This window comes from Podarcis erhardii (assembly GCF_964252035.2).
Source record: "Podarcis erhardii genome assembly, chromosome: 11".
Taxonomy (NCBI): domain Eukaryota; kingdom Metazoa; phylum Chordata; class Lepidosauria; order Squamata; family Lacertidae; genus Podarcis; species Podarcis erhardii.
Window position 1 is genome coordinate 28,431,545 of NC_138501.1, and position 27,313 is coordinate 28,458,857.

Genomic DNA, 27,313 nt, shown 5'->3' on the forward strand with positions numbered 1-27,313 from the left:
GTAACCCGAGGTACCACTGTATATGGTTAAAAGCTAAGGAGCATGGCCAAAATCCTTCAGCTACATATATGAGCAGCTATAAGATTATTGTATTGCAGGCATTAAAAAAAAAGTCCTTGCCATAAATCAATTTTGGGAGTTTGAAACTGACCCACAAGATTTTGATCTTTGGAGACTTGTTTCCATCAGGAGCAAATACATTATTTCACCCAGAAAATCCCACTGATTGGCCTCCCTGGGATCTATTTTAAAATATTTAGTTGAGTGTCCAGAAATAGAAGTCCTCATTAAGCTGAGCTGCTTTGCCACACAGGGAACCCAACTGTGGCCTGGCTGACCCCTTTTCTCTCTCTGCCTCACACATTCTGACCCCACAGACTGAAGACTTGTGACATTACAGATCTGCAAGACCTCACATGGTGTGGAAGGCTGGAGATTAACACACAGTGCTAGTATATTTTGAAAAGTAGGTTAGACTTTCATTAAGTCTCTTTGAGCATATGGCCTCCAGTTGTCATGGCTAAATGTTAATACAATTTGTATGATTGCTTAGTGTGGGGAAATCTTTGACCCACTTATAGAGGAGTTAAAATCGTTAGTTCAAATACTGTAATAGGAAGAGCAGCTGCAGTTACCTGTTGTATATCTTTAGCATGGTGTGACCTTGCTAGACTTTTGAACTTGCTAGACTTTTTTTTAAAAAACAAAACAAAGCACAAGCCAGGTAAAATATGTCATTGATGTTTAACATAGATCTCATCAGGACAAAACGATCTAGATATGCACAGGCATTGATTTATTACAGATCACTATGAGATGATAATCAGTCCTGTCAGTCACTTCCACATTTTGTAGGCAGTTAGCGGCAAAATGTACAATGAATACTTTTTCTTAATCAAAGCAATTATTTCAATTATGCCCTAAAACAGCAATTCCCTTTCTCATAGGAGCCATTTAGCCAGCAGTTCAATTTTAGGAAGTGTCTGCCCAGGTGTGCTAGCCAAAGAACACACAAGTACTTTAGGGAGGGTAGACTTTGGGCAGGTGGCAATCAGGGATACAGTCAGCACAGGAGTCCAGGGTCTCACTCAGCAGAATAAGAAGCCCCCCACCTAGTGCCTGTTTACCCCATTTTGAATTGAAGTTGCACACATTACCATTTATCCTTGCCCCATTGAACCATATGATCTAGAGCAGTGGATCCCAATTGGGGGTCCATGGACCCCAAGGGGTCCGCATAACCCACCCGGGGGTCCGTGGCAGCATTCACTTAACAAAAACTGCCATAGAGATATCAACATTTTCAAAAATATTGGCTTGGCTTTTGAAAAACAGGGGATCTGCCGTACTTAGCTAATTGGGAACCACCGAACTAGAGTTTAAGGTTACTTAACCTGCACCCCTAATGGTAATAGGTATAAATCATGAATACAGCATAAGACAGTAGCACAGCACTGGGCTTCTGCTATCACCTGATTTCATAGGATGCAGGATTCCAAACTATGGTGCAAGAGTTCCATCTTGAAATGTATGAGAGACAATGGAGTGTGCCTCCTGGGTTGAAGGCACACACACAGGAAAAAGGACGCAATTGGACGTTTTCTTTCTGTTTCGTCTTGAAAGTCAGATAGTGCACTCCACTTTGGCAACTCATATTACATATATTTTAATGTAGGCTATAAATACATGTATAGATTCTGATTATTACGTGAATCAATACATGTGCATACAGGGATGGGTGCAAACTACTTTTTTTTGCATCGCACATATGATGAAGATGTCATTTTTCAGTACAAAGGAAAGTTAAAGTCTACCAGCATGAACCATGGAATATTTATAAGATGAAAGAATGTGCCACCTTGATGAATATATCATCATCTCACTTTTTCATTTCAGTTCCTTGAATATATTTCATATTAAATCGTGACTTCTCTTTTTTGATCTATTATGCTTTTCCTGAAGTCTGCAAATCTAAAGTAATTAAAAGAGACTCTTAAAATACGGGGGTTAAATTAAAATTTAATATTTAACAAAGTCCCTTAATGAGAATATTTTTTACAGGTAAAGGTACTAAAAAGCTGGAACAAGAAGTCCTGAAATTTAAATTCTTGTTGCAAAGCATTTGCACTGAAGGACACTCAAATTATTAATTGGTTTCTAATGAAACAGGTCTAGTGGGTGAACTGACTTTTTTGTCTGAACCATATTTGGCTATGAGCAGACTTGTCTTATTTTTACATATTGTTTTTTCATTTTGAACTAGCTAAATTCATATTTATTTATTGACTTGTTCCAAGCATTTATACAGGACATAGGCAGCTGACCCTTACCAAATCAGACTAGTGCAGTATTGCAGTAACAGATAGGTAGCCGTGTTGGTCTGCCATAGTCAAAACAAAACAAATTCCTTCCAGTAGCACCTTAAAGACCAACTAAGTCAGTTCTTGGTATGAGCTTTCGTGTGCATGCACACTTCTTCAGATACACTGAAACAGAAGTTTCCAGACCCTTCTATATAGTGAGAAGGTGGGGAGGGGTATTACTCAGAAGGGTGGTGGGAATGGGTGATTGGCAGATAGCTGTGATGAGCCTGTTGACGACTCTTAACGACTGCAATAGGTCTTACAGGAAAAAGCAAGGGGTGAAAAGGTGAAAAATGGCTTTGTCATGTATAATGAGATAAGAATCCAAGGTCTTTGTTCAGACCAGGTTTCTCCATGGTTTTAAGTTTGGTGATAAGTTGTAATTCAGCAGCTTCTCTTTCCAGTCTATTTCTGAAATTCCTTTGTAGTAAAACAGCTACTTTGAGATCTTGTATAGAATGTCCTGGGAGATTGAAATGTTCTCCTACTGGTTTCTCTGTCTTGTGATTCCTGATGTCCGATTTATGTCCGTTTATTCTTTGGCGTAAGGTCTGGCCTGTTTGTCCAATATAGAGAGCTGAAGGACACTGTTGGCATTTTATGGCATACACAATGTTAGACGATGAGCAATTAAATAGTCCCGAGATGGTATGTGTGATGTTGTTGGGGCCAGTAATGGTGTTGTCCGGGTGTATGTGGCAGCAAAGTTGGCATCTGGGTTTATTGCAGGCTCTGGTGCCAGTGTCCGTGTTAGGTCTGGTTGTAGTATTATTGTGGGTTAGGAGTTGTTTAAGACTGGGTGGCTGTCTGTAGGCAATGAAAGGTCTTCCTCCCAGAGCTTGAGAAAGAGAACTGTCATTGTCCAGTAGAGGTTGTAGATCTCTGATGATGCGTTGTACTGTTTTAACTTGGGAGCTGTATGTGATGACTAGAGGTGTTCTGTTATTTTCTTTTTTGGGTCTGTCTTGCAGCAAGTTCTCTCTGGGTATCAGTCTGGCTCTGTTGATCTGTTGTCTAACTTCATCTGTTGGGTATTTTAGTTCTAAAAAGGTTTGCTGTAGATCTCTTAGGTGAGAGTCTCTGTCTGTAGAATTGGAACAGATGCGGCTGTAACGTAGTGCCTGGCTATATACAATGGACTGTTTGGTATGTTTGGGATGGTAGCTAGAGGCATGTAGATATGTTTGTCGGTCAGTTGGTTTACGGTATAAGGTGGTGTCTATGTGCCCATCCTGTATTTTTATAGTAGTGTCCAAAAAATGTATTTCTTGCATAGATTGATTCATTGTTAGGTTGATTGTGGGGTGAAAATCATTGAATTTCTGGTGGAAGGTGTCCAGGGTCTGTTGACCATGTGTCCAGATGATAAAAATATTGTCAATGTATCGCAGGTACAAGAGAGGTTTGAGTGGGTAGGAGTTTAGGAAACGTTGTTCTAAATCTGCCATGAAGATGTTGGCATACTGTGGGGCCATGCGGGTGCCCATTGCTGTGCCGCTGATCTGAAGGAACAGGTCATCACCGAATTTGAAGTTGTTGTGGGTAAGGACAAATTGGCAGAGTTTGGTAGCAAAGTCCGCTGTGGTTTTATCTGAAATGGTGTTCCTTATAGCTTGTAAACCATCGTTGTGTGGGATGTTGGTATACAGAGATTCCACATCCATAGTAGCTAGTATAGTATTGTTGGGAAGATTATTTAAAGATTGTATTTTCCTCAGAAAATCTGTGGTGTCACGTACATAGCTGGGAGCACTGATGGCATATGGTTTCAGAACAGAGTCCATATAACCGGAGACACCCACTGTAATAGTGCCAATACCTGAAATACATAAAATTGGACTCAGACCCCACACAAGAATACAAAAAAGAACTGAACAAGATTGTTAAGGAGCTACCCCCACACATCCAAGAACAGATCCTCACTAACACACCAACAGAACCTCGACCAGGAACTTTCTATCTTCTACCTAAAATACACAAACCAGGAAATCCAGGACGCCCCATCATTTCAGGTATTGGCACTATTACAGTGGGTGTCTCCGGTTATATGGACTCTGTTCTGAAACAGGACATTCTATACAAGATCTCAAAGTAGCTGTTTTACTACAAAGGAATTTCAGAAATAGACTGGAAAGAGAAGCTGCTGAATTACAACTTATCACCAAACTTAAAACCATGGAGAAACCTGGTCTGAACAAAGACCTTGGATTCTTATCTCATTATACATGACAAAGCCATTTTTCACCTTTTCACCCCTTGCTTTTTCCTGTAAGACCTATTGCAGTCGTTAAGAGTCGTCAACAGGCTCATCACAGCTATCTGCCAATCACCCATTCCCACCACCCTTCTGAGTAATACCCCTCCCCACCTTCTCACTATATAGAAGGGTCTGGAAACTTCTGTTTCAGTGTATCTGAAGAAGTGTGCATGCACACGAAAGCTCATACCAAGAACTGACTTAGTTGGTCTTTAAGGTGCTACTGGAAGGAATTTGTTTTGTTTTGAGTATTGCAGTAGTTATTCAGTTATTCAGTTATTATCTCCTACCTGGAGAAAGTTATTTAAAAAATATCCCTGCAACAGGAATTCCTGGAAGGCCCTTAGCCAATGGAAGTATGCCTAGGTGAATTCTCCAAACATGCCTGCCCATGAACAGAGAATGTTCAGATCCCACAGCACACCGATTGGGCTTTGCTTGCATTGCTAAAAGTGGCCGTCGGAGTTTTATGAATTAGCTTTCAGTCATGATGTGACAGAAGTCAGAAAAATGCTTTGGCTTCTGTTTTGGAGATTTGGCAGAAGACTTGCATATTATGAACTACATTTTATTTGCTCTTCATGCAAAAATAAGGGCTTCTATTAGCTCATGCTGCAGCTATGTGGAAAGGAAACAGCTGGATAACCATGTCAGGCATTAGGAGCTGCCATTATGCCTTTCATTGGTTCCAAGGAAAAAGCTTCAAGCAACCATTTTAAGAGCAGTGGACCTAGCCTCCCTTGTGCCCTTGGCAAGGAGATGTATTGGCACCTCTGAAGCCACTCTGCTTCAGAGTGTTCACACTTCTAATGGCATCGCTGGGGGACTGGGCAGGGGGCCCCACAGGGTTGCTGTGATGGTCTATGCCAGTGACCAGATTCCTCAGATGAGGCCACCAGAGGAGCCTGTACACTTTGCCTGGCCACCCAGAGCAGCAGAGGAGCAGACGTGTTCCTAGCCACTCTGAACCAGAGTGGAGCAGCGTGATTATTGTCCCACCCCCTAGGCCTGCACCCTTGGCAGGGTCCAGTCTAAACCCTAGGCATGCCACTGCTCTTTGTCAGAAGTATCAGCCAAAAGCTGTATATGTAAAGAATCCAAAAATTACTTATTAGACTGTTAGTATTATTACTGTTACCATCTTTGAATGCACACAAAGATGCAGCTAGTTTCTAAATCTGAGACTGTTTATATTTTGTTACAGAGAGTTTTCCAAAGTTAAAAAGCAAGGGGGGAAACCCTAGGGTGTCCAAGCCATCCTGAATTTAATCAATGAAACAAAGCCAAATAGGTTTTCCCATACACAACACTATTAATTAAGAAGTGCCTGAGTGGTATATTCCTCATACATACTTTATATGTAGGTGCACCTGCATATAAAGGGAATAATCTGGTCAAGATTGGACAGCCCAATCATTCACTGCATCAGTGAGGCAAAACAAGTAGGGAATTACAAAAACACAAACATAGGAAGTTGATGGTGGAATATATGTAATCACTCTCAGTCAATAGCAAATTATCTGAATTATGTCTGCTACTCTAGGTAACTTTGAAGACTTTGTGTAATTGGGTTGTACGCTGTATACTCACAATGAAAGTGATTGAAGTAGGAAATCAAGAGCCTGACTTTGCTGGCTTGCTTTCCTTAAACCTCTGCAGAGCAAAAAGACGAGACTCAATCCATCCCACCTACCCGAGTGATACAAGTTTTCCTCCTGGAAAAAAAATCTTATTCAGTGGTTGAACAAATTTAAAATCAAATCTTGTTGCAGGAGGGAAATGTCCCTGTCTGCCAATGTGATGCTTCCCGGCTATGATCCTTGCAGTTACCATTCCTTTTACTTTTTATATAAGGGCCAAAGTACTCTCTCGCCCTACTTGCAACAGTGCTTGTCCCCTTTGTGACACATCATGGAAAGGGTTTGTGATGAAATGCAAAACTGCCAATTCTGCTTCTGGCAAATGAGTTGGATGACCCATTTCCCATCAAAAGAAATCTTCTCAGACTGAGGAGAAAAAGAAATCACCTCAAGCATATGCATTAGCTGTCAGACTCTATGTAAAAGTGCTCCCTGTCTCCCCTATGTATTACAGAAATGTTTGCTCAAAGATCTATCATGTTTCTGTCTGGGATGCTTTTCTTTACAGTGACCCATTTAACTCAGCTGCTAGCTTCACTGGAAAATGAGGTGACCACTTTATGACCTTTTAGAATTTGGAAACTTGAGCTCAGTAGTGGACAGTGGGGTGGAACTATTCACTAGATTTCTGGTTGGTCAAGCTGTTGCTTACTGGTAGCTGTTGCTTACTGGGAGGTGGAGGAGAAGGGATAAGGTGGTAGCGAAGTTGGTACGGTACAAACGAAATGGTGAAAGTACAGGATTGGCTCTGTTGCAGCAAATAATAATAATAATATAATAATAATAATTTATTATTTGTTCCCTGCCCATCTGGTTGGGTTTCCCCAGCCACTCTGGGCGGTTTCCAACAAAGATGAAAGATACAGTAAAATGTCACATATTTAAAACTTCCCTGAACAGGGCTGCCTTCAGATGTCTTCTGAATGTCAGGTAGATGTTTATCGCTTTGACATCTGATGGGAGGGCGTTCCACAGGGTGGGCGCCACTACCGAGAAGACCCTCTGCCTGGTTCCCTGTAACTTGGCCTCTCGCAGTGAGGGAACCGCCAGAAGGCCCTCGGAGCTGGACCTCAGTGTCCGGGCAGAACGATGGGGGAGGAGACGCTCCTTCAGATATACTGGACCGAGGCCGTTTAGGGCTTTAAAGGTCAGCACCAACACTTTGAATTGTGCTCGGAAACAAACTGGGAGCCAAGACCGGTGTTATATGGTCTCGGCAGCCGCTCCCAGTCAACAGTCTAGCTGCCGCATTCTGGATTAGTTGTAGTTTCCGGGTCACCTTCAAAGGTAGCCCCACGTAGAGCGCATTGCAGTAGTCCAAGCGGGAGATAACCAGAGCATGTACCACTCTGGCGAGACAGTCTGCAGGCAGATAGGGTCTCAGCCTATGTACCAGATGGAGCTGGTAAACAGCTGCCCTGGATACAGATTTGACCTGCGCCTCCATGGACAGCTGTGAGTCCAAAATGACTCCCAGGCTGCACACCTGGTCCTTCAGGGGCACAGTTACCCCATTCAGGAACAGGGAGTCCTCCACACCTGCCCGCCTCCTGTCCCCCCAAAACAGTGCTTCTGTCTTGTCAGGATTCAACCTCAATCTGTTAGCCGCCATCCATCCTCCAACCGCTTCCAGACACTCACACAGGACCTTCACCGCCTCCACTGGTTCTGATTTAAAAGAGAGGTAGAGCTGGGTATCATCCGCATACTGATGAACACCCAGCCCAAACCTCCTGATGATCTCTCCCAGTGGCTGCATGTAAATGTTGAAAAGCATGGGGGAGAGGACAGAACCTTGAGGCACCCCACAAGTGAGAGCCCAGGGGTCTGAACACTCACCCCCCCCACCACTTTCTGAACACGGCCCAGGAGGAAGGAGCGGAACGACTGTATGAGAGTGCCCCCAGCTCCCAGCCCCTCAAGACGGTCCAGAAGGATGTTATGGTCGATGGTATCAAACGCCGCTGAGAGATCCAGCAGAACTAGGAAACAGCTCTCACCTTTGTCCCTAGCCCGCCGGAGATCATCAACCAGTGCGACCAAGGCAGTTTCAGTCCCATGATGAGGCCTGAATGGGTCCGCCTCTTCCAGGCATGCCTGGAGTTGTTCAGCAACCACTCCCTCAATCACATTGCCCAAGAATGGAAGATTTGAGAATGGGTGATAATTGGCCATCGTGGCCGCATCTAAAGATGGTTTTTTAAGAAGCGGTTTAATAACCACCTCTTTCAGCGGGTCTGGGAAGGCTCCCTCACGGAGGGAAGCATTCACCACCCCACGAAGCCCATCGCCCAGTCCTTCCCAGCTAGCTTTTATAAGCCAGGATGGGCAAGGATCCAGGAGACAGGTGGTTGGCTTCACTCCAAGCAGCCTGTCCACATCCTTGGAGGTAACAGATTGGAATTGATCCCACACAACTTTACTAGACAGGACTCTAGCACTCTCCCGCCCTGGCCCTGCTCCCACGGTGGAGTCTACTTCTTCCCGAATCTGAGCGATTTTATCTGCAAAAAACTTTGCAAAATTATTGCAGGAGAACATGTGGCCCGTACTGGGCCCCGATGTCGCAGGTGGTTCCGCTAAATTGTGAACCACCTGAAAAAGTTTTCTGCAGATGCAATACAGGCGGCGAAGAAAGTCTTCTTCGCCGTCGCTATCGCCACTTGGTAGGCTCGACGTTGAGCTCTAACCTGTGTCCGGTCAGATTCGGAATGAGTTATCCGCCACTGGCACTCTAGCCGTCTCAACGATTGTTTCATTGCCCTCAGATCCGTGGAAAACCATGGGGCTGTCCGGGCTCCATGCAATCAGAGAGGGCACTTCGGAGCCAAACAGAGCCCTGGTTAACTCCACATTCCAGCGGGCCACCAGGGAATCGGCTGAAAGGCCATCAACATGGGATAAAGCATCCCCTACCACTCTCTGGAAACCATTTGGATCCATTAAGTGGCGGGGGCGGACCATCCGAATCAGTCCCACCTCCCTGCAGAGGGGATGGGTCGCAGAGAAGTCCAGTTGCACCAGGAAGTGATCTGACTATGGCACTTCTTTCGTTTCGCTTTTACTTAGTGTCAGATCACCAACATCCATAGAGGTAAACACCAGGTCCAAGGCATGTCCGTGGCTATGGGTTGGGCCAGACTTATTCAGGGACAGCTCTATGGAGGCCATGCTTTCCACGAAGTCCCAAGCGGCCCCTTGTAAGGTCGTGTCGGCATGGATGTTAAAATCCCCTAGGACAACCAAGCTAGGTGTCTCCAGGAGAACATCCGCCACGACCTGAAGCAGCTCGGGCAGGGAATCCTTGGTGCAGCGGGGAGGTCGGTACACCAAAAGGAATCCTGTACTGCCCCTATTGCCCAACTTCCAGAACATGCACTCGGAAAACTGGGTCTTCCCAATAGGACGTCTGGTGCAAACTAATGACTTCCTAAAAATCACTGCAATCCCCCCTCCCCGCCCACATGACCTGGGTTGCTGTGCGTAAGTGAAACCTGGTGGACAAGCAGCGGCAAGGACAGGCCCATCTGCTTCATCCAACCAAGTCTCTGTTACACATGCCAGGTCAAGTCCTCCATCCATGATCAAGTCATGGATGGCAGTGGTCTTATGAATCATTGACCTGGCATTGCACAGCAACACTTTCAGGTCATGTGGGTATCCCTTGCTGATTCTAGTATCCATCCGGTCAAGACCAGACCCGGAGGCAGGGATAGTCCTCAGACAATGACTAAACCTGCCTCCTCTATAATGACATGATCTGGTCTTAGCGTAACTCCTCCTCCTACCCGTGATCACTGAGATCGGTTGTCCCGGTGCATCCCCCGCTGTGGAACATGCCCCAGCCTTTTGTTGGCTGGGACCTACTCCCCAGCAGCCTTGACCCCTCCCCTTAAGAACAAAATAACACCTTAAAAAAAACAAATAAAACAATACAAACAAAAAACAATAAAAATTACAAAAACATAAAATCAAACAAATTCCCAGGCCCAATAAACATCCATCCCACCCCCACCCCCACCCCCACCCCCACCCCCCATCATATTGCATATGATGACCTTCACACATGAATTGTACCTACATGAATTTTATATTTGGATATGAGCTGTATATTTGGGTATGAATCTGCCCTGAGTTATATAATTATGAAACATTAAATGATGTAAGAATTACACTCTTCGCCTTTTTCTGGGCTGGACAAGTGTATGAATTGTTGGGCATTGCACCTATACTGGTGGTGGTATAGCTCTTCTTGGTATGTTGGACTGTTCGGTAAAATAGCAGAGGAATAAACGTTTCATATTTCAACAGCTGTCACAACTGAAGCAAAATAATCAAAACCTGTAAAATCTGTTATGGTGGGAGTAGGGTCATCAGTCCAAAATGCAGCAGCCAGATTCCTGCCTGGGGTTCCATGCACGGGCGGAGGAAGAGGAGTGTGGGGGGAGCGCACCACCCCTGGCAGCCTGATCCCAGTGGGGTGCCATTGTGGCTCCCCCCCCCCCGCTGGGCGTCATGCCCCCCTGAGCGTTGTGCCATGCCCCCGGGACGTGTGCCACACCCCTGCGGGTGGTGCGCCATGCCCCCAGCATGTGCGCCAGCCCCGCCCCTGCCTGCTCTCCACCCCCACCCCACCCCCACCCCCCGGTGCTGGAGCATGTAGAGCTTGTATTGCCCCTGTTTTAAAACAGCTGCACTGATTGCCAGAGTGTAGCCAATTCACAGTGCTCAAACTGGTGTTTAAAGACCTAAATGACTTAGGTACTAAATATTTGAAGGGCCATCTCCATCTCCGCTGATCCTCTTGAGGGGGCTCCCTCAAATGGCTGAGGAGAGGGGTTTATCTGTGTATAAATTGTTGAACTCCCCAAAGAGGGGGGGGATGTCACCTTCATTGTATTGCTTTTGTTGCATGCTGATGACATGTCTCTTTACCTGGGCCTTTGAAATTTGACATATTTAGTTTCATGGAACCCATCTCTTGCTGCATTTGTAGTGTTCTGTTCTGGTTGGAATGACTACACATACAAATATAATTGCAAGTGTTTTATTTGTTTTTATAATGGTACATGATACTGTTGTAACCTGGAGACCTGTAGGGAAAGGCTGCTTAGACATCTTAGAAATGAAACAAAAATAAGGGGAAAGCAAGAAATAAAACTGAGTGAGTACTGGTAAATTTGCAAAAGCATTTAGTCACTAATAGGTACCGTACTCATACTGAGTATTGCATACGCTTGGTGCACTTACATAAAAAGTGAACAAAACACTTCAAAATATAAAGGGAAAAAAGCAAAGCTAGTGGAGCTGACTTTCAAGTAGTTCTTATTTTTAAAAGCAACTCTAATAAAACACCTTATAAAATCAATAGGTCTGACTCCTTCACTAATGAAAATTGAAAGTTGGAGAGAAGTGCTGGAATGCTGACTGACAGTTTTGTTCAAAGCATTTTTGTGCAAAGGTTAAGTCACAGGGGGCTTATAAACTTTTGATTTCTAGCGGCTTCTTTCATTAAGATAAAGGTAGGCTAATGAAAATTGTCTTCACTCAACCTACTCATGAGTAATTTGCCAGGTAATTTACAAAGCTCCATTTTAGAGCCATACATAAATTAATGATTTTTTTCTAATTCCTAAAGCATATTTTAGGAACCAATTTCTTTTTAATAGCTTTGCTAAGTGCTTGTCAGTCATTGCTAAGAATGCACTCATCACCTTTCAGGGTCAGCCTCTTAATTACTCACGATTTTTCTTTGGGCATCCAGAATATATTTTGCAGTCCATTAATGGAGAAAGCATTTTTTCCTTACTTAGGATTTCCACATTTCTACTCTTCACTGGGTAATTTAATAGAACTATGATGAATTAGCTATGAAGAGCTTAATCTAAACTTCCTTTGCTGGATACAGTTTATGAATCATCTCATTATAACCTTCCACTTTTAGGCTCTTTTAAAATGTATTCTTTCCAGTGTGATCACAATTGTTTGGGCTCACACTGGTCCCAATATGTGTAACCACTTCTAGCCTTTTTTAATTTTATTTTTTGCTTCTGGTGTGTTTGCACAGTTCCTTCTAAGGTAATCTTCCATATATATTGTTCATCAGTCTAATTGTCTGTCTAGCCCAGTGTTGTCTACACAGAAGGCAGGGATAATAATAATAATAATAATAATAATAATAATAATAATAATAATAATAATTTATTTATACCCTGCCCATCTGGATGGGTTTCCCCAGCCACTCTGGGTAGCTTCCAACAAGAGAGTATTAGAGGCTCAGACAGATGACTTTCCCATCATTTGCTACCTCATCCTTAGAACTGGAGATGCCAAGGATTGAACACAATACCTTCTGCATGCAAAGAATTTGCACTACACCTGACTTACAATCAGTCCCTAGAGGGTTTACACATTTCTTGGCTGAGTGCAGTGGATTCAGTAACTCTGTACTGTGGTACCTCGAGTTACAAACACTTCTGGTTACAAACACTTCCGGTTACAAACTCTGCTAACCCGGAAGCAGTACCTCGTGTTGAGAACTTTGCCCCAGGATAAGAACGGAAATCATGTGCTGGTGGGGCGGCAGCAGCAGGAGGCCCCATTAGTGAAAGCGCAGCTCAGGTTAAGAGCAGTTTCGGGTTAAAAATGAACCTCCAGAACAAATTAAGTTTGTAACCCGAGCTACCACTGTATAGGCTTGTAGCCTGACATAGGAAAAATGACTCCAGGGAAGATACATGTAAAGGCTGTATTCACTTATTCACTTATTTTTTGATTGTTTACTTGCTTGATTAAATTTCTACTGTACTTTTCACAAGAAGCTTATAATGCAACAATACAATAATACTAAAATACAATGTAAACAATTCTAGCCAAATGACATAAAATAGCAACAAGTTACAAAAAAAGATACACATACAAAAAACCCAACGCAACAACAACAATTAAGGATACAATCCTAGGCCCAGTTTTCTGGCAGTAAGGCCACCAAAACTCAACAGGACTTACTTTTGAGTTGACGTTTGTAGGATTGCACTGCAGTAGATCTTATGTACCATTAACAACATGTGACAGGAGGACAAATTTTCCTGACAAACAGGAAAAGATATGGCGTCAGAGTTCCATAATTTGGGTACCACCGTATGCACAAAATATCTCTGATAGCCACCTACCTGCCCAAAGAAGGCATGGCATCCTCCATATGCCATCTGAGAAAGGTCTTGATCAACTAGTGCATTCATGTGGGAGAAGATGGTCCCTTTACACCAGGGCTGGGGTACCTTTGGCTCTCCAGTTGTTGCTGAACTACAGCTACCATGTATCCCAGTAAGTCTGGTCAATAGCTAGAGGTGATAGAAGTTGTAGTTCAGCAAATCAAAAAGGGCTAAAGCTTTTCAACAGCTGCTTTAGACATTTGTTGTTGTTTAGTCATTTAGTCTTTGTGACCCCATGGACCAGAGCACGCCAGGCCCTCCTGTCTTCCACTGCCTCCCGCAGTTTGGTCAAACTCATGTTTGTAGCTTCGAGAACACTGTCCAACCATCTCATCCTCTGTCATCCCCTTCTCCTTTTGCCCTCAATCTTTCCCAACATCAGGGTCTTTTCCAGGGAGTCTTCTCTTCTCATGAGGTGGCCAAAGTACTGGAGTCTCAGCTTCAGGATCTGTCCTTCCAGTGAGCACTCAGGGCTGATTTCCTTAAGAATGGATAGGTTTGATCTTCTTGCAGTCCATAGGACTCTCAAGAGTCTCCTCCAGCACCATAATTCAAAAGCATCAATTCTTCAGCAATCAGCCTTCTTTATGGTCCAGCTCTCTCACTTCCATACATCACTACTGGGAAAACCATGGCTTTAACTGTACGGACATAATAGTATATATATCCCACTGGGCCAGCAGGAATCTGCTAACTAAAGATGCAAAATGCAGTAGTGGCTGGTGCAGTGGTGCAGACCCACAAAGCCAGAGCAGAATGACAGCAAGGTTGAGGCTGCATGGGCAAACCAGTGGGGAGCACTGAATTGTCCACACAGCTCTGACCTCATTCCTGCCTCACCTCATTGCTATCCAGGTAAGCTGTAGCAATGACTGTGTCAGGCTGATGGCTCTACGACTCTGCCTCACCACACAGGCTGCTACTGACATTATGTGTGTTTGTTGTTCTTTCATGACATTCTTGTAGACATTTCATAACCTTTTATTGAACAGTGGTATAAAAATACGTAAAAAGGAAAGGTCAGAATGAGTTGGTACTTTAGGAAATGCCACCTTAGTCAAGAGATACTGACCTACCTGCATGTAGGCTTCTGGTTGGCCCCTGTGAGAACAGTGGACTAGATGGGCCACTGGCCTGATCCAGCAGGCTCTTTCTATGTGCTTACCTTTGGCTTTCCATCAGCTCACAGGCAAGGAGGAGGAAATGAATACACAGTTTTCCTCTTAACCACCAAGTATCTGAGAAATATATATCTGATTTTAGCTTTTTAAAGAAAGTCTCTAGGCATGCAGTCCCAGCAGGTTTGCGCATGCTGCATTGGATTGTATCTGTGTACTTGTAAAACATATGTCCTTGCTGGAGAACGCATTGTTTGCAATAAGAGTTCCAATTTTAAAAATCGAAGAAAAAGAAATCTCCTTTAGTACAAAAATGGATAAATAGTGTCTGGCTCATTTTGATAATGAATAATATGCCTTTTATGAAATCAATGTTCAATGACCTCTCTTCCAGAAGTAAATTTCAGGAACCATGGGAGGTGATTGTTATTGATTGGAAGAATAAACAATAGTTTACATGGTGTTCAATATCTTCTTCCCTCTATGATATGATTTTTTAAAAAAATAATTAAAAGGCCAGAATGATTCTGTTTATATTCTACAGCAAAAGAGAAGAAGAGTACACAATGTCTTTTTTTTTTTTTTGTTATATGAACCAAATATTGTTTTATATGCCTCCTCTCTGGTAATTAGTGGTTGCAAACACTACAAGCCTCTGGTCCTGTGAAGTCCTGCCAGTGAGGGAAACCTCCCCTCTCTCTGCACATAGCAGAATCACACTATGGTAGTCTCGTAATCTGGTGAACCGTGTTCTCATCCCCGCTCCTCCACATGCAGCTGCTGGATGACCTTGGGCTAGTCACACTTCTTTGAAATGTCTTAGCCTCACTCACCTCACAGAGTGTTTGTTGTGGGGGGGGAGGGAAAGGAGAATGTTAGCCGCTTTGAGACTCCTTAGGGTAGTGATAAAGCGGGATATCAAATCCAAACTCTTCTTGGGTTTGTAGACCCAAGGGAGATATTGCTGCCAGTGCAGCCACTCACCAGAGAGGCACAAGTCTTGGCTGCTGTGTCCAATCTTGCATGCTTCTGCTTAGCTCTCCCAAGTTTCATCTCACCAGATCTCTTGCTTCTCTGCCTCCCTGTGGCTCTTTTACACCCAGATGCCCAGAAGCTCCAGCTGGGTGCTGTTCCATTCCTGCTAGCTTCCCCATCAGTCACCACCAGCAACTGGCCCATTTTTGTTGGATATTGGACAAGGAAGAGGGGAAGTTGTGGTCCATCATCCCAATGTATGTATTGACTTCCGAGCAACATTTGTGGCTCCACTCTTACTCAGGTTTTATTTCAGCCTATTTATTTCAGACGTTGCGGGTAGCGCTGTGCGTTAAACCACAGAGCCTAGGGCTTGCTGATCAGAAGGTCGGCGGTTCGAATCCCCACAACGGGGTGAGCTCCTGTTGCTCGGTCCCTGCTTCTGCAAGTAGTGCAAGTAGATAAATAGGTACCGCTCCGGCGGGAAGGTAAACGGCATTTCTGTGCGCTGCTCTGGTTCACCAGAAACAGCTTAGTCATGCTGGCCACATGACCTGGAAGCTGTACGCCGGCTCCCTCGGCCAATAAAGCGACATGAGTGCCGCAACCCCAGAGTCGTCCACGACTGGACCTAATGGTCAGGGGTCCCTTTACCTTTATTATAAATTAGGTATACCCACATTCTAGACAGACGATAACACACCTCTTCTTTTAATATGCTAGGCTTATGCAGCTGAGTATCAACATCACATATGAAGCACAGCAACAATCAATGATAGGTTCTAATACCTTTTTAAAAATGTTTGAAAAGAGAGGCCAGAAAAATTAACAGCAGGACACACACTGTCAAGCAGATGCAGCACACAAAATGACAAAGCTTGGTAGTCAATATTATCTTGAGCTCTGCTGACAGATCTAGTAAAATCAAACATGTGCAACCCATCTGTGTCCATTACTACTGTAATATACTAAGAATCAATCATCCCATTGATTTTTATTTCAGGCGATGGTATGAATAGATCCCAATTTGAACAGACATTTCAGGTGAAGGTTATGGGGGGTGCATGACTATTTTCTCTCTCCTGCCTGACCATGCATTTAAATAATTTCAGGGAATGTAGTTATTCATAGCAGGGAACTGGGGTGGACTTTGAAAATATGGTGCTCTGAGCAAGGACAAAATTTGGTCCCCCCCCCTCCAATAGTTCTTATTTTCTCAACTCCTGTTTCATACAGGAATTTCTTCCTTGCTCTACCTGGAAGTTACAGGGATTGAACATGACACATTTTCCATGCAAAGCATGTGCCATGGCTCTTCCAAAATCCACTTTGCTTCCTTTCTAGGGAAGCTCGATGTTGACTGTTGGGGAAGCGATTAAGGTTAGAACCTGGAATTTCTGTAAGGATGGGATTTGTGAATGAGTAATTCACATTCTGGTTTTTGCTTTGCCCAGGCAGGTGCATTATGTGACCTATGAGAGCAGTAAAAAAACCAGATTGTACAACGGTGATAGGATAAAATATGGCCAAATCTTTATTGACAGCAACAGGCAGGGCAAGGGTTGGAATGGCATTGAGTCCCAGGATCAGTTCATCATTCCACTGGGTCTGGATCAGTCCAAACCTCTACCACGGGAGTTGGCCAGTGTTGAAACTTGCCGTGGTACAAGTCAAGCAAGCAAGCTCTCACTAGGGGACCAGGGTGCAGATTCGGACCAGGCAGATACCGAACCCACGCTTTGGTTTGCCATGGTCAATCCTCCCTTCAGGCCCCTTATGGGGGGGTGTACTATGTTGATCTTGACCAATGTCATTTCCACCCTCATACAAAGGAAAGCCATAATTTCACTGAGGGAAATGTGAAAAAAACCCAACCAAGTTCCAATCAGGTGGGGGGGGGATTCCTTTCTGGCCCTGTCAACCAACGACCCAAAATTGCTCAGTGAAGGCTCCAACCCGAGTGTGGGTGGGTGGGAAGTTCTCAAAGCAAAATGGCTGTGAGATCCAGGGAAAGCAACCTTATATAGGCTTTCCCCTTACCTCTACAGCAAGGGCTCACGGGACAGCTTTTTCCCATGAACACACCACACAGAGAAGATACTGGGCAATCTATGGGCCACAGAGCTTATGGGGCACAGAATGGGGCTTGTTACATATGTTCTTCATCTGCTTATATGATGGCTGTATCTCCTTCCAAAGTATTAATGGAAGAGCTAAATACTGAGAATGTCTTTAGTCAATATTGCACTTCTGTGAACCACTAATGAAAATTACTTCCCAAACCCCTATTAAAATAATGCACATTATTTTAAGCATGCTTCCAAGATAAGACAGGGCAATTTGCCACCTGCAGCTATATTGGGTTTTTGCTTTAGTCAGTTTATAATGCAAATATATATATATTTAAAACTACTATGGTGTGTACTATTGATTTTAAATAAAAGCTGATCCCTATTTCTCTCACACATCAGAACATTTATTTATTGTACAAATGAAAAATTCTTATGAAATTATTTAACATAATGGGGCAATAAGTTCAATGAGAATAATTTCATTAGTATTCTAAAGTTTCCTTTATGGTCTGCTAGCACTTAATAAAGATATGGATGTGTTAAAGACCCTAACTGACTTCACAGCTCTCGTATACTGAATTAAAAACTGCACAGGCATAGACAACACCACTGTTGTTTTTTGGTCCTTATCTTGCCACTGATTTTTAATGTAAAAGACACAGGAGTTTGCAAGCTATTTATATATAAAAAACACCTTTAGATGAGCTATACAGCTAGGAAATCTTGGAAGATCCTGACAGTCTTATGACTTTTTCTCCTTCCTCTCTTTTGTGTGAATTCAGTTTCTTGCAAAGTACCATTCATTTGACTTCCTACAGATATTCTGTAACAGAAGGGATGGTCACACATTCTTGTAAGGCAGAATGAAGTCAAAGAGGTGACCTTCACATCTTTGCACACAGTTAGCACCACCACTTTCTAAAATAATATGCAAACTGAAACACAGTCATCCTTTGAAAGCTGAAAGTAGTGGACCTAAGTTAGTTTCCTGCAAGTGAACTACTCACTCAGTGGTCTCCCTACCAGAGCTGACAAAGATAGTCTCAAATGTGGTGCTGAAAACTCACAGGGTGTTGGTCCTGGGGAATATCGATATCCATGATGAGGCTGACATGTATTTTGGACTTCAGGGCTGCCATGACAATAATTTGGGCCTGTCCCTATATGTTATTGACCTAATACGTGTGGCAGGACACACACTAGATTTAGTTTTCTCAGCTAGGAAGAAAGAGGATGAGAAAATATGGGTCCATGAGGTTTACACATCAGCCAAGTTTACCAATCCCATCAGTGAGATGAAGTAGTAAACTTTAGAATAATAACAATAACGACAATTTATTATTGTCACCCATCTGACTGGGTTGCCCCAGCCACTTTGGGCAACTTCAAACACACTAAAACACAGTAAGACATCAAATATTAAAAACTTCCCTATACAGGGAAGGGCAAAGAAGGGCAATGAGACAATTTTGATTTACCTTTCTGTTTCCATCATTCATTGGCTTAGGCCTAAGTTATTTTAAACTTTGGTTGCCTAGCTACTATTGATTATCCTTATTTATTTTCAGAATTCTTATGCCTTCCCATAACATAAAAAGTTCACCCATATGCTATCTGGACAGTGGAATTGTGTGAGGTCAGTTTGGCGGATGCCATGTGTTACTCAGCTGTTTGTCTGAATAGCAAATCACAAATCACACTGGTGTTTTCTCTCTTTCTCTCTCAACCATTTGAAAACAGTTGGATCAAAAGTGATTGGAAGACTGAAAGCAGGCCAGACAAAATTTCATCAGCCTTCATGGTTTCTTTCTGATATTTCCAGGAACGAATGTTTCCCTGACATGCAATTAGAAGTAACCCCAGTGACCAATACAATTGTCATGTGTAATAATATATAGAACTGTGAATTGAACGGCCTAAGAATTATATACATGTAGCAAATGCAATTCAGATTGTATAGGAAAGTTGTCTGGCCTTAGCAATGTCGTGTTTGAAAACCCTTGAGAAGAACACACAAAAACCAAGCTGAAAAGAGAACAGAGGCAGACTTCCTTAATTGTAGTTGGGTTTTATGCTAGGCTGGACAGCAAACAAATGTGCATCACCAGTTCAGCAAATCAGTGCCTTAGAGTGGGGGTGAGAAAACATTTTCATCCCAAGGTCCACATTCACTCATGGGCAACCTTCTAGGGGCAAATAGGGCCAATGGAAAAATGGGAATAGGGCTCTTACCTTTGTACACTAAGGTACATTCCAGAAACACAGAATTCAGAGGTCTCTAATTTCCCCTATTATAATGAAATAGCAAGAACAAACTTAGTTGGTCTCTAAGGTGCTACTGGACAATTTTTATATTTTTATATATATATTGACTGCATCAGACCAACACAGCTACCTACCTGAATCTAGAAATTTTGTATGTTATTGTCACAGATAAATATATATTTCTGCACACTTTGCCCAGGTAGATTCATTTTTGCATGCATTACTTGGCTGCAAGTGTGGTGTAGTGGTTAAGAGCGATAGACTTGTAATCTGGTGAACCGGGTTCGATTCCCCACTCCTCCACATGCAGCTGCTGGGTGACCTTGGGCTAGTCACACTTCTCTGAAGTCTCTCAGCCCCACTCACCTCAAAGAGTGTTTGTTGTGGGGGAGGAAGGGAAAGGAGAATGTTAGCCGCTTTGAGACTCCTTCAGGTAGCGATAAAGCGGGGTATCAAATCCAAACTCTCTCTGTAGAACTGCATTTCAAAATTCAGAGGAGTGCAAATTTTGAAGGAAGGGTGAAGCATGTGGACTGAGAAGAGAGGTGTGTAGCCTGGACAGATATAACCCAATAAACAGCATGTCTGCTGAGCTCTGCCACCCCACCCCACCATCTGGTACTGACTGTACCTCAAAATATGCTTAAAATAGCATTGGAAATTGTTTTTCAATGAATGCATGCATTTATATAAAACTTACACATTGTGCCTTTCTTTTAATTACAAATGTAAAGGGTTAGAATATATTTTTAAATAGGGTCCTGTGCATTCAGATTCTTTGAGTTTCTTCAGTGTATTTATAATTTTAATCTCTTTTCTTTCTTCTATTCACAGTGCTAGATGAAGAAGAGCCAACATCAGCAGGTGAGAAACATACATTTTAATCAATTTTACCCATTCTGGAATAAGTTATTTGCTTCAGTCATAAACCTGCTTTATTCATAAGGAAATTCAGGCTGCAATCCTAGTATATTCCCTGCTTGGGAGTCAGTCTCATGGATTGCACTTGAATTTACATCCGAGCAAGCATACATAAGATTGAGCTGAAACTGGATGAGTTCTAATGCAAACTTTAACCCTAATTGCCACACCTCAATGGTCAGGAAGGAATTTTATCCCAGCTCAGATTGACTAAGGATCTTGCCTTTTTGTATATGTGGAAGGTTGCCTCTCTGTGCAATAATTACTTACCATCATGGAGTGTTGTCTTATTGTGATGTTTGTAGATATGGAAGAGTTATTTTCCTGACTGCATGTCATTATGGAGGGTGCTGAGAAAATCACAATCCAGAGGGAGGAATAGTAGTTCCAAACTTGGACAAAAAGGAGACAAATAACAATTTGTACATGATTGTTTGGTATAGTAGCTTCTCACCTCTGCTAAAGACTGGGGGGCGGGGTTGTAATAGTGTGTGAAATCCATCAGTAGGATGCAGATGCCTTGATGCTGGCTGTGCATTGGGAAGAAAACCCAGCATAATGGAATATGAATGTGTTTGTGACTTAGAGTCTATAGTGTTTATATGAGCACTGAATAGAATCTTACAGTATGAAGGAACCAGAATCATTTTATCTGACCACATGATGCATCCATACAGTAGACCTCTACCATAGGTTTTTCCCTGGACTTGGGTTACTATAAGTTTATAGCACCAGGCGCCCAAAGAATGCAATAGGTTTGATCTCTGACACTGTTAATGTGGTTTCACTGGTGAGAACAAGGCTGGATACATAAACTATTTACAAGTTGGATGGAAGAAAAAATTGTAGCTGGATGCATACTCTTTCATATGCTGGTCAGAGAGAGAAAAACCTAGATGCCATTGGGTATGAATCATGTTGACTTGACTTCCCAGGGAGGGGAAGCCAATTTCTGCAAACCTGCTTCCAGAAGCTTTTCTCTGGATCCAACTAATTTTCAAAATACTCTTTCAGAATGTTAATATTAATTACCAATTTCTTAATAGACCATCGGCATCAGCTGAAAAACAAACACAGGTGCTCATTCCATCATATTAAAAAGAAATGAATACAAATTGTCAGATCATCAATTGCAATGAAACACTGAAATATGCTTCTTTCATCTGTGCTCTTATTTTGGAAGGTGTAAACACATTCATAAGTATAAGGCTACATAAGCAATTTCTCACATGAGTAATCCCATTATATACAATGGAATTGTTTCCATGAACTGCTGCTCTCCCAATGAGAGCATCTGGCATCAAAAGGACATTTCTTACTACCACAGAACTAATACGGCAGGATGATAAATCTGCCAGAAGCTTCATCTTTGTTACCAATTTGATTACTTAAGTGCTGAAATGTTTCTTCTATAGGACATGTAAGCTGTGTGACACTGGAACAGCTTTTGTGTTAGCAGATTTATTTTGCAGCTGTGGAAAACACCATGCATGTGATTTGAAGGGGAACTGTTTTAATATGGTTGTTTTTTAACTTGATAAGAAGGCCAGGCAGATTCCATTCACAGTGCATTTAGAATAAACTTCATACAATTGTTATATGCCACCCTCGGATGTTGTAAAACTCTGGTCTAGGGAAAAGATTTAATGGAGCTATTTACATTTTCAAACATCAATAAAAAGGAATGTATCTATTTGAATTGTGCCTGTTGAGTGCCTGAACCACTACCTGAAACATTGAATTACTTTTGGTAATACAAGTTTAAGTGTAATCCCGTGAAACATTACACATGGGAATTTCACCACATCCCATATGAGTTCATCAATAAAATGCACTACCCAACAATAAAATGAAATAAATAAAATGCACTACCAAACAATAAAATGAAATAAATGCTGCTATGATATTTCTGTCCCTTGTCTGCAGAATTCAACTCTGGGATGTTTGCCAAGCACCAACTTTGTTGCCTTTTCAGTGTCAGGCAAAAACGTTTTTATTCTCCCAGGCATTTGGGCACTAATAGTGTTGTGCCTTTGGGTGGCTTTTGGCTATTTCTGTGTTCATCCAAGTGTAGAGTGGGGAAAGGGTATTTTCATATTTTTAGGCAGGATTCAACTGACCTGATACAGAAGCCAGCATAAGGACTCCTGCTAGTGCAATGTCACCTGGTCAATTGGAAGAGCCCCCGATTTGCATCTAGGGAAGGGGACTAACTCAGCAACACTGAGCTAGGCATTTGCATCACATCACATTTTCTGTTATGACAATAATATTTCCTCACTATACTTCTCAGAATATCTCCCAAAAGCTCATTTCATTTATATTAATTTGTCAGGTTATAATGCTATCCATCATGCACTCATCCTCAATTGCTTTGAGTACAACTTTATGGATTTGTGATTGGCTCCACACAGATAGCTGTTAAGTATGGAGATGCTGGGGGGGGGGGTGCAAGCAAGAGTTTCCATTTATTATTAGCATGAAATGTAAGCTATAAACAAGCCCTAAGTTCTGCTTACCAAAATGAATGAAGGTTGCAAAGAATCAGTGGCTTTTGTATTGCATTCATAAATGTTTTTCTGTTCATTCTCAAGGACATCCTTTGCAAGCATCCATTGGGCATGGCATTAGCACCAATGTTTTAAAACGTCTTGTTTAAATGTGACTATATGAATATAACATTAAATTAGTAATCAAATCCTATTTGTATGTTTTCTTTGCAAAGCAATTACTGCAGGGTTTCTAATGCTCTGCATAAATTGCGACCATTTTTAGGAAAATGTTAATTTATACTGCAGAATGACATGAATAATTTTAGATATTTGGATTTTTAGAAAATGTTTATCACTACTATTTCTTTTTTGCTTTAAGATATGGCCAGATGTTATTGTTTTGAAAGTTAGAGGTTGGAATGTTTTTCTATAGTAGTTTTGATACTTATTTGCCAGATTGCATTGACATTTAAAAACTTTGCAGCTTCCACAGAGCAGATAATCTCTTTCTATAATAATTGCTTGGAGAATGAAATAGTTTAATTGTTGGATGAAAATGACATTTTGAAAAATAAAATTTGTAATGGATGTAAAAGGCTGCTCCAAAGTCAGACGTGAATGCCAAAATTCTTGATTGCTTCCCTCAAGTGTGTGAATCAGAGCCATAGACTAAATGCTTATTGATAGCTAACATCTTTGCAGATTTTAATTAGTATAACATCCATCGGTTTATAAGAGCCACTTGCATACCACAAGCCAGGGAGGATCAACTTTTGAATACTTCGGGGTTACTTTATTTTCCGGGCCATGCTCTATTTTTTAAAAATAAAATCTACAACACACTTCTCAGCTTAAAACTCTCAAACTGAGGAACAAAATTGAAACAACAGTTTAAATATTAAGGCCACAATCATAAAGTTGGCCCAAAGCCAGCTAAGGGGATTTAGGAAAAGCCACTCCACTGGCAACGGGGAGCTCCACTAGCACTCCCCCCAAAGACCTCAGGGCACCCACAGAAACTTCTATAGGTGCAGATGTATCACCAGCTGTAGGGCTTGAAAGGGAGCATACCAAGGCAGATTTCAGAAAGTCATAGATGTCCTTTGTCCCCCCACCACCTCTCCACTATTGGGGAAATATTGGCGTTCAATACCGAATACCTGGTGGGGTCAGCTTGGCTGTCAAATAAGATCTAGATTCCAGTTGTCAGTCAAACAGGATGCTAATTTAGGCATTTCAAGGTCAGTGTGGCACAACCTCAACGTAGTGGACAGGTGGCACACCAAATAGGAACAAAGCACAAGCATTTATACACTTACAAACAAAGGGAAGCAAAGGGACAATTATGTCCACATATCACAATACTTCCTTTTACTAGCTTCTATTGGTTTAATCACAAGGCACCACAACTTTCTTATCTTTCCCTCCTTCCTTTGTCCTTAACAGTTATAGCAATAGCTCCTGCACACATGTTGTTCCCTCCTTCTCTCATGGTTCCAGCCTTCACTTGCTCAGCCCTTCTCACTCACATTTCAGTCTTTAAGTATAGAATATCTATATATATATTCTCCAGCATCACCACCAACAGATGGAAAAGTATACCAGCCCTGGAGTTGGTGTAGTAATCAGAAATGGCTCACTGGGTAGGGCAGAGTTGCTGTGCTTGCTTCCTGTGGATGTTTGTTGTTTAGCAAGAGGGAGAGGGGCAAGGCAATGAGGAGGTTGATGCAGTGCAAACACACTGGCAGGAGTACTGGATTGACTCCGCCAGTGCGTTTGCACTGCATTAACCTCCCTGCCACATTGCCCCTCCAACTCCTGGTAAGCAACAGTGACTGTTCTCCTGGGAAGCTAGCGTAGTGAGCCACTTTTAGTAGTGATTTCATCATCCATTGACATCAGTGTTAGGGGAAATGGGGTGCAGAGACAACAAAAACCCCAAAAGGCCACCCCTCAAATGCCTTCCACCTTGACTGGAACAATCCATGGGGCTTAGTAGGTGGAAGTTCCTTCACCATAGGATCTCCCACCCACCAATCCCACATCCATACTTTATCATCGCCTAGTACCACTGCACTCCCATGCAAGTTTACCTGTGTGTATGTAACATTGAGCTCAGCAGACACATTTAAGATTAAGATACTCTAAATCAATAAATAATCTGAACAAGCAGAGGGACAATTTATTATCGAACCTTAGTAAGGTGGCTGCTCCCAACTTTTTACAGAACTTCTGCCTTTCTTAGAAGAAACCTTTTACGTTTACTAAAACATTTTAATGGGAAGGCATTCCCAAACGAGATTAACTAATAAAAGGAGACATTTATTTTTCATACATTTATTTACTGCTTAATGCCAAGAGAGTCTCTAAGCAATTTATAAACATATCAGACACAATAGACAGATGACAAACTATGAATGTTAAAAACTACAGAATGAAAAAGATAATAACATCTCTGAAATGCCAAAACAAACAAATAAACAATGGCACATTTTGAAGACATCGGGAAGAGTCGGGGTCCCTGACAAACAAACCACAAGCACATGTGAAATAAATTTATTTTTTGTAATAAAAGGGGGGAGGGGGGAAAGAGGAATGGTTGACTGTCATTTCTGGTTTGAGCTTTACTACTACTTTATGAACTATATCAGGATGTTGTTGTTGTTGTCGTCGTCAGTATTAGCAATCCTATAATCTCTAACATTATGGAGCCAATTTTGGTGTGGCCTTATCAGTTAATGTTTATAAGAAGCAGCACCAAGAGATTTCTTGAAGTTAAGCACAGAAGAAATAATGATGATAGGATGTTGTGCTACTATCCATGTTAAAGCAACACATTATAAACACTTAGGAATGATCCTCAGATTATGTGACCACCCATTATTTCCCTGTAATGCCTCATAATTTCTTCAACTGACCAAGGGGTTTTGGAGCCAGATGATATCTTTCCTCATTGGCAAATGCAGTGGCAAAACAACACCTGTGCAATTTGCAAAAATTAATAAATAAACAATAAAAATCCCTGCATATTGAAAAGGTAGAGGTTACCCTGTGTTACTTTCCAATAGACAGAGCACAATTTTTTACATTCAGATTTCCTATTCCCACCAGCTTCACTAAATCAACTTGCCTAACATTTGCAATTTCCTTTTTTCTTCCTTTCTTCTAAAATGGCATATTCTATTCTTCTGTGCCTGGAGCTGTCTCGCTAAATTCTGCTCTGTATATTTTAATAAAACAGAACTGAAGTGCACTTCTATATCTGGGGCTTTAATGAACATTGGTGCTTAGAGGAAATTGGGCTAGTGTAATAAAAATAACACTGGGTACCAGGTGGCAGAACGAGTTAGTGCATAAGCCTCTCACCTCTAAAGGCTACAAATCTCACTTAGGTCAAGAAGACAAATTAATTAGTGTTTTGTTTTTCTGCTGCCTTATTTCTCTACCAATTGTTGCTCTGCGTTTTTGTCTGTTTTTTTGTTACAATTACCCTGCAGCCCTGATCACTTGTTTTCAGGATTAGGCAAAACATAGGAATAAGGAAGTTTCAATTAGCCTAACCCTCTAGTACCTATCCAGAGGTGATTGCAAAACACCGCTATAAATATTGTGTAGAAAATGTGCCCAATCTTTCCTTTCCAAATGCAAGTAATGTTTCAGAAGTGCCTCTTGTCACTTCTGTTCATATGGATGCAACGATACATTCAGCCTGCAATTAATGGAGATATGTCTAAATTGGTTTCTCCTCCCATTCTTGATTTTGCCTTTCCCTTTGCCTTGCATTTAGCTAAGACAAAATTCCATGTGTTTTTAAAAATTCTGTTGTTGTTTCTTTCTTTAAACGGAACAAACATAAATATATAATTTACCATTTTAATTTATTTTTAAGAATTGTTCTAACTGTGATGTTGCACCTTTGATGATATGCTAAATGGTGGCACCAGCAAGAAAAGGTGTGGTGTAGCACAAAAAGGCAAAATGTATTTTTTGGGAGGC

General features: G+C 42.0%; 1 protein-coding gene across 1 annotated transcript in view; it reads left to right on the forward strand.

The window, feature by feature from the left end:
* EDIL3 (EGF like repeats and discoidin domains 3) overlaps nucleotides 1-27,313 on the forward strand; it is a 235,883-nt gene that overhangs the window by 88,583 nt on the left and 119,987 nt on the right. The window contains exon 3 of the mRNA XM_081881217.1: nucleotides 20,739-20,768. Within this exon, the coding sequence (XP_081737343.1) occupies nucleotides 20,739-20,768 (30 nt within the window). The remainder of the gene's footprint in view (nucleotides 1-20,738; nucleotides 20,769-27,313) is intronic.